At 39.4% G+C, this 14,343-nt stretch overlaps 1 protein-coding gene across 1 annotated transcript; it reads left to right on the forward strand.

Moving 5' to 3' along the window:
• Positions 1-1,245: 1,245 nt before the first annotated feature.
• Positions 1,246-14,068, forward strand: TRAPPC11 (trafficking protein particle complex 11; the record flags this gene model as incomplete). Its single annotated transcript, XM_010150780.1, has 16 exons — positions 1,246-1,415; positions 1,843-1,913; positions 2,748-2,862; positions 4,741-4,840; positions 5,592-5,665; positions 5,891-5,987; positions 6,777-6,910; positions 7,176-7,323; positions 8,159-8,252; positions 9,837-9,916; positions 10,013-10,091; positions 10,193-10,247; positions 11,720-11,865; positions 12,973-13,034; positions 13,128-13,260; positions 13,873-14,068. Coding segments are annotated over 16 exons (1,719 nt in total), but the record flags the coding sequence as incomplete, so codon positions are not given.
• Positions 14,069-14,343: the final 275 nt, after the last annotated feature.

Consider the following 14,343-nt stretch of genomic DNA (forward strand, 5'->3'; position numbering starts at 1 on the left):
GCCGCAGCAAGGGTGATCGGTCAGGTGGGCAGGCGGCACTCCCGCTGCTGAACGCTCAGCCGGCCTCCTGCCATCCCTTCCCCCGCTGTTGGAGGGAAACGTGAGAGCTTTGAAGCCTGAGGAAGAACTGTAAAACGGTAAGGGGAAGCCAAGGGCATTGTGGTGGAGTGCTATGGATGTATAGGGTCCCTTATAGGATCTGGCGACCTCATAAGGTCTTCCGGGAGGCCTTATAGCACCTTCCAGTACTTGAAGGGGCTGCAAGGAAGCTGGGGACGACTTTTTACCAGTGCCTGTAGTGACAGGACAAGGGGTAATGGGTTTAAATTGAAAGTGGGGAGGGGTAGATTGGATATCAGGAAGAAGTTCTTCCTGGCGAGGGTGGGGAGGCACTGGAACAGGCTGCCCAGAGAAGCTGTGGATGCCCCATCCTGGAAGTGTCCAAGGCCAGGCTGGATGAGGCTTTGAGCAACCTGGTCTAGTGGAAGGTGTCCCTGCCCATGGCAGGGGGGTTGGAACCGGATGGTCTTCAAGGTCCCTTCCAACCCGAAGCATTCTGTGATTCTGTGATCCCGTATATAATAGGGTGCCTTAGCTCATTAGCAAGAAATAGAGAAGGCCAATATGATTTGCTTTTTAAAGTACTTGCTGTTTATTTACTCAGCATTCGGGTAAAACTTGAGCTTTATTGGAACCCAGAGTTTAACTGGAGAAACTAGATATTTGAAACTGGTGTATCCTGAAAAAAACTTAAAGCCCTTAACTAAGTGAAATGCAACAGAAAAAATATAACTGCGTCTTAACTGCCATTACTGAGCAGAAATTAATGTCAATTGGTTTAACCCTTGGAGAGCTACATAATTCTGTGATGCTAGCAAGGAACAGGAAGCCCAACTGTTTTCTCCTGGCTCTGTTTGAAAGTTCCTCAAGAGCCCCCTTTTAAAATAAATATAATTTTTCATGAAAGTATTTGAAACATGCTTCTGAACTTGACCTTTTCCTCCAGTCTACGTGGAATCTCTGTTCTTTGTGGCTCATCTCTCAGGCATCAGGCCCTGATGCCAGGGAATGGTGTATGTGTTTTACTCGATAGGAAGCAAAGGCCTGAGGGAAAGAATATTAAAGGAAAAATGAGGAACATATCCACAAGCAACAGGAATGCAGAGACAATTCCCCTTCTCCTGCTGTGCTGAGAGGCTGGTAAATGGATTTGGTGGCTTGCTTTAATAACCTCATTATTTTCAGAGGACATCCTACGAATGGTATATTCCAAAAGGAATCCTGAAGACTGGTTGGATGAACAAACACCTGAATTTGGTTCCAGCGCTTGTTGTGGTGTTCTATGAACTAGACTGGGATGAGCCACAGTGGAAAGAAAAACAGTCGGAATGTGCTACTCGAGTTGAAATTGTCAGGTAGAGTTTTTTCACTTGGTTCGTAATGGACTGCAAGCTAATGCTAAGTGTGACCTGCAGAATCCTTTTTGTACTCTAAGATACATAAATGTTATGTTTTCCTTGGAAACAAATTAAGGGGAACTTGAACTTTGCTTTTTAATGTACAACTGACAGTAAACTTTTTTAAATGGTTTATTTATAAAAGCCAGTTAAGTATAAACAGCGCCGAAAATTTTGCTTGCTAAACTCAGCATGATTGTTCTGTTCCACCTGAGCAAGAAAAAGAACACAGAATTCTGTTGATGATGCAGCATGTTGTTGTGTTTAGATTTATTTCCTTTGTGGCCTTCTTTCAATCATTCCATCTAGACTGAAATCTCATTTTGTTCTGATTATTCAGAAATAAGTGAAACCATGATGCTGTTCTGTGTTGGTTTTATTTTAGGCAAAGTTTGCAGGGAAGAAATACGAAAGTTGCTGTGGTTTTGATTCAGAAAAAAACACCATTACCTCCAGGTACTAGAAAATTCTGTGCATGGTTATGGTGATCTCATTTTTCAGAAGGCCTGATGGACTGAGCTGACTATAATTTGTCACATTATCTGCAGTTCTTGCAGATAATTGTGGCTGCAGGAAGGGGTACAGATGGAAAAGCGTGCTCAGGGCAGTTGACCCTAAATGTTTGGTACTTCTATCGTTTACTTCTTCCTCTGAAGTCCAAGCCCATCTTCAGATAGACAGTATCAAAAATGGCTTGCTAGTGAAATCCATGTGACATGCCTCCTTGTAAGCCAGTTGCATTTTAAACCTTGCTTGAGATCAAGAAAAGCTGTAAAAGCAATGAGAACTTAGAGGAAGGGTATTTGGGACCTGCAGAAGCCTTTTAGTTCAACTCAGTTTTAATCAATAAAACTTTGGAGTCAAGTGTTGTTGTGAAATGTGATACATTTTAATCTGATGTTTCTGTGGAGCTACTGCTTCAGCTGTAGTGACATACTTCCTAGTATCTGACAAGCTTTTTTTTGTTGGTGGGTTTTTTTTTCTCTACCTGCTCTATACGTCCTTTCTGGATGCTGTTGTATTTCTCAAGACACAAGATACTTAATTCTCTGAGAGATATGGAAAAGTTGTCATGCTTGTAGGTTGTTGCTAGCTAAGCCACTCCTAGAAAGTTTCTGCAATGCATTTTGCTGGATGAAGCATGTAGTACTCTAAAGGAGTAAGAAAGAATGTGGTGTTAGTTTTATCTGTGTTAGATTTTTCCATACCTTATGCTGGTCAAGCTTGAAGAGCTAGTTTGACATCGCCCCACTGCATCCCGCTTACACGCACTTTCCTTGACTTCGCTAGGGGAAGATGTTATTGCATCAGAGAGGGCAGCGGCTTTATGTAATGCCTGTGACCTTTCTGGAAAATCCCTCTTCGTACTTCCACACACTGATCACCTTGTTGGTTATATTATAAGGTAAGTGACTGTAAACCGCTGTGTTGCTCCGTTTGCTAATGGAGGTGTTGAGAGGGTTGATAGGCTGGGATGAGTGACTGCCCTGTGGCACGCTCATAGACCAGCAGTGAATGTTTTATCTGTTTGCAGGAATTCTTCAGGTTGTTCTGCAACCTGGTGAATTACCCAGCTCCCCTTTCTCTCTGAAGTTGGGTGGTGACTCTTGGAGATGTTTCTTTTGAAGACCTGTTACTAGATAGCCCAAGATGTTCCCTTTGTCAAGGCAAAGACAGTGCTTTTCTATCTCAACAGTGATTTTGGCCCTGATGGTTCTAAATTTTCCTTACAAATGTTTTGTTAGGTGTAACTCTGTATTTAGCAGGTCTTTGCTTTTCACCCCACCGTCCTCTTGGCTGGATAGGCCTCTCCATTTATGCTAAGTGACATTTATGTAATTGCAAATATGATGTCTTTGTCAGTTTTTTACATTTCCTGTGCTTTCTGTTTTAGTGTTTACAGGGAATACAGCTTTAAATAAATTATGAAGGCCTTTCAAAAGCAGAACAGGGAAAGGAAGGCAGTCTTGTGTAGACCTAAAAAGAACGGTTCCAACTAAGTCTTTATTGAAAATTAGGGTGTGGGTTTTTTTTTTAATTAGGTTAGGGGTTTTTTTTTAATATATTTTTTTTAAATTAGGTTTATTAAAATTAGTTTTACTTTTTCCAGATACGGTCAGGGAGAAGAGAGGTCGTGGTCTGAGAGACTAATTCTTCCTTCTGTCACCATCGTATTTATATATAAACAGCAAAGTTCTCGACATAACGCAGTTATTGTCTCCGTGCTGATACAAACAGAGGGAATGTTTACTTCATGCTAGTTGGTGCAAGCCTCTGCAAACTGCTTGTAGGAGCAGTTTGATAGGAGATTTGCAACTGTCTCCAAGTTTGTCAAGATAAGGCTGTATCGTTAGGGATTAATAGCTCTTGGTGCACATTCTAAAAAAAATAGATATTTGAGCATGTAATCATGTCAGAATTCCCGGTATTAATAGTTTTGGTTTGCACATTTTTAATTGAAATTTTTTATAGTAATAAACGAGGGTACATTTGGTCGGGTTTTACTCTTTGGACCGGCTTGTCTTGTCTTATACAGCCACAACATAATGCAAAAATGAGCATGATAGGTAGACTTTAATTTATCTTGTCTTCCTTTTGTGACTGAACTAGTCATTAACAATTGCTGTCCATTGGTCTGTCATATTTTTTCCTTGCCATCCTCTCTCTTATGTGGCAAACAGAACACAAGTTGTGATCTGTCTTTGTCAGAGTCCGCAGTGATCCCTTCTTGGCCAAACTGCAGAACTGGTACTTTGTCCTTTATTTGCTGTGTGTGTCAGTGCTATTGTGTACTGATTGGTCTTGTTCTACTTGATTTTACTCCTTATAATTTGATCATACAGCATATGCTTCTTAGATTATCCTCAGCCTCATACTGTAGTTGGTGTTCTGGGCTCCTTTTGTCTGTCTCTTCTCCTACTGTGACTTTCTATTGGGCTATTTATCTTGCAAGAAAAAGTTTGACTGTTACCTCTGCAACCCAGGTAACTGTTGAAGTTTGGAGAGAATGGTGAAACCTAGTCTATGCCCTTATTTTATTTATTGCTATTTTCTTCTTTCCCACTCTTCCCCCCCATAGTCCAGCAAATAAGCTCTTGACCTGTTCAGGATCCTCTGCAAGGTTTGCTTGCTTTGACTGAAATATCTCTCCACTTCCTTTTGCCTTGCAAAATACCAACTGCTTATCCTCAGACTTAATATTAAACACCAGGGATTGTTGTATGAGAAATCAATATAAAGCTTAGTAAAATCTTAGTGAAACTTATGAACAACTCTGTTGCAGGTTGGAAAACGCTTTCTATGAGCATGCACAGACTTACTATTACACAGAAATACGAAGAGTTAAATCTCATAAGGAGTTCTTGAACAAAACCACTCATCAGGTAATGTTACCCTATTCTTGAAATACTGAGCAAGTTATATTGCATGTTAAAACATGAAAATCAGAGTTGGTGGTTGATCAAATGTTTTTATCCTCCCCACTTCCAACTTGAGATGCTTTCCTTCACTATAGAAAGCAAATTCAGTTTTATTTTTCTGCAACTTAAACTTTGATTTTTTTGATTGGTTTTGTTCTTATATCTATGTTCCTAATAACTTCCTTAGAGGAAGAGCTGCAGCCCCAAAATTAAGTTCTCCAATTTAAAAAAAAAAAGAGTAGTTCTTAATTATCAACATGGTTTATCCTACTTGAATATAGTGTCTTACATTCTGGGAAGTGCTTCCCTTAGACATTTTGAACTTAAAAAGCCAAATCAATTGCAACTTTAACTTTTGCTTTTCAAATTGTTAGCTATCTGCTCAGACACACAATGTTCTGATGCAATTGCCAGCTTCCCTCTCCTGGAAGCTGGGCCCGAGTGGTGAGCTACACTGTCAGTGTGGAAAGTTTGGAGTGTTACAGAGCCTCTCCTCTGTTCCAGGGTCTGAGGCTTGGAACAGACGAAATCTGTGGAAAGATCACTGCTGCACCATGGTGGGGCAGAGAGAGAACTGTTAGGAAACAGTTGCGTAGCCAGTTTGTCAAGCCAACTGCCATATTATGTAAACTCCTGAAATTATCCCCCGTATCTGCTTTGTAGGTAACAGGGATGTTCAGATGTTTGAATGCTGTGCGCTGGTTGTGTTTTGCAGCTTTTATTTGTCAGACACCAGTTCAAAATAGCGTTCTTCAGTGAGCTGAAACAGGATACCCAGAATGCTCTCAAGTAAGGCTCATGTAATCTTTCCTCACCCTCTCTACCCCCAATTACTGCTAAGCCATAAACTCTGATAAATAGTTTCCTGAATGCAAAATAACCTAAACATGTGAGGGGTGAGTTCTTCGCTGGGGAGAACACTCTGATTTGAAAGCTGTTTTCTGCTGTTGGCAATCCTGTTCTTAAATTTTATTATTTTGCATGTATAAATCTAATTTAAGTATTCCTGCTTAGAAATTACAGAACTGCCTATAATCTTGTGCATGAATTGAGGGCTCACGAAACAAACATGCTGGAAATCAAGACCATGGCAGGATTCATAAACTACAAGGTAACAAGTGTATTTCTAATCTTTGACAACGTTTACTTATAAAGTTTAAATGTTCTGCTGCCTTTAAGGAGATGGATTGGAAACAGCTGTCAATGAAATGCCAGTTACACTCAGACTGGCAATTCCACACAAAAGAGAGATTCTTAGCTGAGGTTTGGGAGTGCCTTGAAGGATTGGAGTTCATTTGAGATGCAGTCACCTGAAAGACTAGACTCTCTTTAATTCTGACTCTGTGCAGGAGGAATGAAAACAAGGGTTGCTTGTTCCTTGAATATTTTGGAATCTTCTTGCAAAGGTTAAACCAGTGTAGTTTGGTTACTGTTTGTTAGGAGAAGGAAAGTGACTCTTTGAGAATCAGACCATGCTTTCATGGTATTTTGGGGGCTTTTCAGTGAAACAAAACTATCCCACCGTTTATAACAATCCTGGAGTCGGAGTCCATCAAATTCCATTTGCAGACTGCGAGCTTCAGACATAATGATCTTCGTAGTAGTCCTGCAGTTCCATCTTGAATTTGGCTGTGGGTTATGTGCTCTTCCATTGATGACTTGAGGGAGAAGGGGAAGAAAAATAACATTAGATGAAATAGAGGACCATGTGGTTTCAGGTGTAGTACATTATGGTTTGCATCTATTTTTCTCCTTCTGTTTTCTGTGCTATTTGAGCTACTCAAAAATATGTAAAGTTAGTTTGTGGTTGGCATTTTTTTTCCGTAGCTTTTTTATTTTATAAAGCTAATCCTTAGTAGCCTAACACAGTTATTTTTCCTCTTATTTGGATTTCTTCTAGATCTGTCGCCTCTGTTTCCAGCATAATACTCCACTGGATGCAATTGCTCAGTTCAGAAAACACATTGACTTGTGCAAGAAAAAAATAGGCAGTGCAGAACTGGCCTTTGAGCACGCTGCCTGGATGTCCAAACAGTACGTTATTTCTGCTTCAGTTCTTATAACCCTGTGACGTTCACTGGTTCCTTGTCTAGGCGAGATACAATTCCTGAGCTTTTTATCTAAGAAAAGTGCACACTGGATCATAAAAGCTGTATGCTGTTGTTCTACTTTGCCTTGATTGTTGGCCACTTTTCTCTGGGAATGAGCAGGGTATCACACAACTGCAGCCATAGAACTGTACCTCTCCATTCAAATTGCTGTTCTCTGCATAGCCTTGGTTATGATTTTCTTTTAATAGGTTTCAGGCTTTTGGTGACTTGTTTGATGAAGCGATTAAGCTGGGATTGACAGCAATTCAAACTCAGAATCCAGGTTTCTATTACCAGCAGGCAGCCTACTATGCACAGGAACGGAAACAACTAGCAAGTATGCTTTGTAACCATGATGTAAGTTGGGAGGGGAGAGAATGCTTTGCAAGTAGCCAGGTAGTAAATTAGCTAATGTTTTAGTCTCAATGGTAGTGGCATAATTCTGTAATGTGGGTGAATGGAATCCGAGGAAAGGATATGTGTGTTTTCTGATGCTTGCTAACATTACAGGTAGTTGTTACGTATTGGAAAAGTTACTCCAGAATAAATCCAGTAGCGTTTATTATATTACAAGTAATTTGGACGTGTTTTTAAAATAATTATTTTTAAAAAGTATACTTTCTACATCTCAGGATACTTGAAAACTTAGTTTTGTTTTTGCAGTGTATTTCTCTATACGTGCACCGTATGTGGAAGCAGAGAAACAGGAGCTTTATTAGTATTAGAGTGTGTGTGGGTGGTGTGGTTGTTTGTCTTTTTTTGACACTTGCCTGGCAGAAAGGTTTGTGTGGAAAATCAATCTCTGCAGTCGATTAAACATACGTGTTAATTATATGTAACTACTCTCCAGCTGACATGTCATGGGTTTTAAAAAATGTCTTTATTCCTATTGGTGCCATTTATTGTTCTTAGATTATGTTGTTAGGAGCTAGTTTTAAAAAGGATTACTCAGTCATGCTTTAACAGTATTTGAGATGAATGAAGGTGAATGAAGTAGGATGACAGACGGCTTGAGAAGTATTTAAGTGTTTGGGTTTCCGGAAACAGTATTTTTACACAGGTGGCCGGAAAGGTCATATGTGTTAAAGCAACCTTCTATCTATGCGCACATGTGCTGGAGTATCAAATCACTTCTAATGTTTTAAAATGAAACATGAACCCTTTTTAATGACTGTATTTGCTGAATTTGCAGTCCTCTGTGGTATATCCCAGTCCGGATCCCCTGGAAACGCAAACTGGAGTGCTTGACTTCTATGGGCAAAGACCATGGCGGCAGGGAATATTAAGTACGTTTCTGTGTCTTGTGGGTGGAGTTTGTCCAAACTTCTTTAGCTGCTGATCCTGCCAGATGGTTTGGTGGGCATCAGCATGTAATCCCTTTCCCACTGAGACAGACGCCAGGCTGGGACTGCACTCTCTCCTTAGTGGGTGGTATGACTTGAACGGGTGTCAGGTGGAAGCACAAGAGGTGTGTTTGACCCCTGTGGCAAACAGAAAAAGGAACCTTTGGGTTTAGGCAGGACCAGGTCTTCAGCAAAGTTGCATAGGCTGTACTGAAGCTCTGCTGCTGCATTGTTTCTGTTGCTGCCTGTCATCAGTGTGCTGCAGCGATGCCTGGCTGCAGTGAAATGCACCCCTGGGAAGAGAAGTTGGAGAACCGGATACAGCCAAAGTAACGATTGTTTATAAATTCATCCTGCCATTCATACTGTTGCTTGTCAACTGTAGACAGGAACTCGAGACTTTTTTTTTTCTTTTTGGGTTTTGAAATGGATTGAGAGGATGCAATCACTAGATTTTAATCTGAGAAAGGAATTTGTGGCTTTCCTATTAAGGAGGATGTTATCTCAGAAATTCAGACTTTGTACAGCTTTGAGCTATGTATGAATACACATGCAGTTCCCAGATCTTCATTGTTGACTGTGGTTTTACTTCTCTTTTTCCTTCTCCATTTGATCTCCTATTCGTTATTCTCTGCATATCCTTTGAGCTTTGCTGCTTTCAGTGCCCTCTTTTAAGGACTATTTCACTTACTGTAAATGCAGTACTGTCTAACCTCTTTCATCTTCAAGAGTTACTGATTTAAAATTAGTTACAATCTACTGCCAAGGTTAAACAATTTAAGATGAAGAGAAACTTTACCTGTTAATATATTCAGGTTTTTTGGTTCCAGCAAGAGTTTATAGTCTTCTAAAACTCTCTACTGTTCGTCATGTGTTGGCGTTCTTTACTGCTGGAGAAACCCTAGTTTGAATCCTGACTGGAGTGCAGATAGGAAAAGGGCTACAAATTTGTCTTAGCATATGCACTTTAAATGTTAATAGATGCAGTCTAAAAACTAGGTTGTCTTACTGTAGTTTGCTATTTTTAGGTAGTTTCGGGTAACTTCTTATAAACAAAAGGCAAGTTATTTGTTTCAGAGCTTCCCTTCTAGAACATGGAGGATGGATGAGTTCTTAAAGCAATTATATCCGTCTCCTAGGTACAAAAATGTTCAAGAGTTTGAGTGTGCTTGAGCTGGAGCTTGCATTGCACACAGCTTACCTTCCTTATACCCCTGTATAGCTTCCATATAAATATGCAAATGTGACTAGAGTCATCTGTTTCTGCCTAAACAGCGAGCCAAGAGAGTGAACTCATATATGTCCTGGATTCATATATGTTGCTGGATTCAGGTATTGCGTACAATACGCCTATTTATTTCAGAAGAACAAGGCTCAACTCCTTAATGCACATGTTTGAGTTGCTGTTTAGCTCATCATCCAAGAGGATTATAAAGCATCCCTTGTGCATCCTTCGCTTTTAGCATAGATACCCTTTGGGTCTGGACAAAATTCCGATTCCATGTTTTTTTTCATTGTCTTATGTAGGCTTTGATCTTTCTGATCCTGAAAAGGAAAAGATGGGGATTCTAGCCCTACAGTTGAAAGAGAAGAATGTCCTTCACTCGGTAAGTTTTATTCTGAAAAAATACCCCAAACCTGTTGTCTAACATTATCCTATTGTTTGCATACATAATGATATTAGTGATGTTTTTATCTGTCAGGAGCTAATAATCACCTTGCTGAGTAATGCTGTTGCACAGTTCAAGAAATACAAATGCCCAAGAATGAAAAGTCATTTGAGTGAGTATAGATAATCAGATGCACATTTTAAAATTCATTTTGCAAAGACTTTAGGTATTGATCTGGAACTGTTTGTGTTTGTTTTTTGTTGTTTTAATCAGTGGTTCAAATGGGAGAAGAATATTACTACGCTAAAGATTATGCCAAAGCTTTGAAGTGAGTACCATCCACGATTGCTTCTTTCACATGCTATTCTTGTCACTAAGACCCCATGCCTTGTCACTATGGAATAATGTTGGAAGCTCATCTAAGATGCTCTTAGTACCTGGATTTGATTGAAGCACAAGCTTTGGAGCCTATGAACTCCGCTTACATTAAAGAAAGCAAAACAGATATAAATAAAACAGAGATAAATCAGTCATTAGAGTAGAAAAACTTCCTGCTGTTGTGGGCATTTGCCTTATTGGGCAAATATTATTTATTTCTAACTCACTGATTGAGTGCTGTCTCTCCCTCTCTCTTTCTCACTCCCCTCCCCCAGAAGTCATTTCTGAAGCTTGCCTGCTACTGCAATGAGAATATAGTTACATTTAGTTACAGACTTCGTAGTTACAAAATTTAAAAAATATGGAGGTGTAGCAGAATTTAGTTTTTGTTTATATACCAGGGAATTAGCAAAAGGAATTATTTATATTGGTGTCGTTTTCTGCTGCTAATGACTACAGAGCTAGGAAAGCTTAGTGCTCAGGTACAGCCACCGTCTTTTCTGAAGGATGTCTCTTATGCTTTGTTTCTGAACTTTGTGTTTTTAAGGGGAAACAGAGCCAAGTCCATGTTGAGTAGGAGTCCCACAGTGTTTTCATTAGTTAGGTTTCAAAGATCACATGTTGTAAAGGGAGTATGTGTGAGGTAGGAGATGTGTTTACAGTTGTTACTCGCAGACTGCAAGCTATGTAGAGAAGATAGGCTAGGATAAGCAGGTCAGTTTCTATCAAGCTGAATTTTTGCATGAACAACCATTTCTGGTTTTATGTTTAGGTAGATTATTCTCAAGTAGGCAGAAATTTGTCTTGAACAGTTGAACCGAGTTTAAAAAAAAGTCACCTCTGCTTTGCAAGTAACAGCAAACATTGCTCCATATTCAAACCATATTAGGGTGTGCAGTTTTGCCTGGTGAAGGTTGATTCATGTCTTGTTTGTGGATCTCTGAAACCCGTGAAGGGAGCAGGGGAGAGAAAGTAGGAGGGAAAAGAAACATCTCTGCTTAAGGAATGTTAAAATCCTTCAGTTTGGAATGGGACTTTCATTGTGGGGTTTTGGTTTGTTTTTCCTTAAAACTTCCTGCATACTCAATAGCAAAGCATATTTTTAATGCAATGCTGGATTGACTCATCTGTTCAGTTGCTGTTTTGCTAGTTCTTTAAGTGAAGACAGGTGAGTTGTCCAGTGTTGTTCTCTTGTGAAAATTGTTCTAGCCTGAAATAGAAAATTCACAGAGTAAGGGTGTTTGTTTACAATAATTTCATGCTGTTCTCAGTCATTGCCATGTGTGAACAGTAGACTTGACTTCAATCTAGCGTTTGTATTAGCAAAGATGAATTTTGCAGTAACGATACCAAATATGTGCGAGCTTCTAAAAAATACTGGTGTGTAGAACTTGCTGTTCCCTCAATCTTACTGTGTTGCAGGCTCTTGGATTATGTTATGTGTGAATATCGCAGTGAAGGATGGTGGACTCTTCTCACTTCCATCTTGACGACAGCTCTCAAATGTTCCTATCTGATGGCTCAGCTGAAAGACTATATAACGTACTCTTTAGAGCTACTGGGCAGAGGTATTCTTTTAAGAAATATACTCAGCCTATCCATAAAAAATAAAGTACGTGTATTTACAGGACTGACAGGTCGTTGTCAGACAGAGTGCTTACAGTACTTCAGGTGATTTGACTGTGAAATAACTATATACCTGTGCTGAATTTTCTCCTGTATGCTGGAAGCTGAATTTTCTTGCTCCTCTGTTATAAAATTCACTGCTGTCTAATAGGCAGTGTCAGGATATCTGAGGCACAGAGCTTCGTTTGAGACTGTTCAAATAATGTAGCAGAAACTTGCTGAGCTTTTGGATGGGGGAAGAACTGCAGTATAGCTAAAGGGGGAAAACAATTTTCCTAGTAAGTCACAAAGCTAGAGCCATTTTTTTCTGGACTTTAAAATCCCAGATGTGCTTCTCAGACTTTTTACTAGAACTCTGCTGATGAAATACACATGTGGTATGTTTTAGGTGAACAAATGTGACATAGAGTGGCTGTGCAGTAGTAATGCAAGAACTCTGCTTTGTGTAATGTCTGTTACTTCATCCTGCAGAAATAGTCCTTTTGTGCCCTAAATTGCTAACGCCACTATTAGAGTAGATGTGGTAAAATGGGTTTCTGTCTTCTGTTAGCTAGCCAGGCCACTGTGCTCTGCAGTAAATCATAGCCAATGAGACAAACTCACCTTTCTTCATCTTCAGGAGAAAAGTGCTTATTTTAATTACTCCTTTTTAGTTCCCATCACCTTCTCTAATAATATCTGAGCTTGCCTGTTTGCATGTTCCAGATTTTTCTACTGTCTCTTCTGTCTTCAAACATAAATAACAAGAAGGTGTAGGCATTGTTCTCTTGGGGTTTTCCTCCAATAAATTACAAAACACTTGTTTAACCAAAAAGAATTCTACTTGGTTCCAGTGGAAGTAAGAGAAAACACTTAATGTCCTGAAACCTGAATGAGTCCTTCCTTAATGGTAGATGGATGTTAGCTTTAGTGTTTTCCCTGCTCAGAATGTAGGCGTTTTTTGAAAGATGCAATCTAAAGGAAAGATTTATTTTTAAATTTAAAAAGGAAAATAAAAATAAGAGGACTTGCTTCTGTTTTGTAATTTTTGGTTTTGTTCTGTTTGCTAGCATCTACTCTGAAAGATGACCAGAAATCTCGAATAGAAAAGAATCTGATAAAAGTTCTAATGGTAAGTGGCAAAACTCCTTTTGCCCTTTTAAATAACCTTAAGAGTGGTCAGTATTTGGTAACCACCTTCTACTTGTAATCTGTCTGGATACAGAATGAAAGCCCTGATCCTGAACCCGATTGCGACACTGCTGCTGTGAAAGCATCACAGAAACTCTGGGCTGACCGTGTTTCCTTGGCAGGCAGTAATGTTTTTACAATAGAAGTCCAAGATTTTATACCGTTTGGTAAGTAAGAAAGCAAATTTACGCCAGATCGTAAACTTTCCAAATCAGTTATTTTCGAGATGCAACTCCATGAAAATTTATAGAGTGTGTTTTAAAGCAAGCAGCAGGGAAACTCTTGTTTCAGCACTGCTCTGTTCTTCAGCTAAATCAGTAAGATAGAAACCATGAGAGAAGCCAGGGCGCTCTCATCCCTGATATGAGTTACTGAAGAAGGATCCCTTGCATTTTGAAAGACTTCGGAAAGCCACTCTGGTGTGCTTTGAAGTAGGATTCTGAGGAAAGAGGGCAGACCGTGTGCACAGTAATTCTTGCCATAGAAAGGGGGGATGAGTGAGCATTTACCTACAAAACAAGTGTATCTAAGTGTATGGGATTATTTTTCATGCCTCTCCTCTGCAAAGGTTTTGGCCGAGTGCTGAAAAGTGGCTTTCTGTGACAGTAACCAAATTTGGATTGGTTACTTGGATCCCACTTACATACAAATCAAAGTTTTAAGAGTATGCACAGAACAAACCTTACCACGACGATGTCAAGAGTGTGCTTCTGGAATTTAATGTTGTAGTTTGTGTTTAACACCTCCCTATTTCTTCTTTCTCCTTTTTTCAATTCCAGTGCAGTGCAAAGCAAAATTTCTTGCTCCTAGTTTTCATGTTGATGTTCCTGTGCAGTTTGACGTATACTTGAGAGCTGACTGTCCTCATCCTATCAGGTTTTCTAAGCTCTGCATCAGTTTCAATAATCAGGTAACTGTGTTCTATCTATCTCTGACCTAGTGATAGAAGCTTATCATAAGAATAATATCTACTAGTGGTTTTTAAACATGAACAAAAATCAAAAGTTCTTTTCCAATAATTATATTAACATTTAAGTCGGAAAGATGTTTTTTCTTTTTGCGTTGTCACTTTTGACAAATGTATTGATACTGTGATAAAACTCCCAAATGCAGTTTGATTAGTTCATCTATCATATCTTTGGTTTTCCATGAAGCTCTCTAAAGGTTCAGAAGGATCACTTTAATGTCATTTCTCTTGATATAAAGTTACATTAGTATAGTGGATATAAGGGCAAGTGTAAAGTACTGTA

The sequence above is a fragment of the Eurypyga helias genome, unplaced genomic scaffold (genome assembly GCF_000690775.1).
Source record: "Eurypyga helias isolate BGI_N326 unplaced genomic scaffold, ASM69077v1 scaffold33614, whole genome shotgun sequence".
Lineage (NCBI taxonomy): Eukaryota > Metazoa > Chordata > Aves > Eurypygiformes > Eurypygidae > Eurypyga > Eurypyga helias.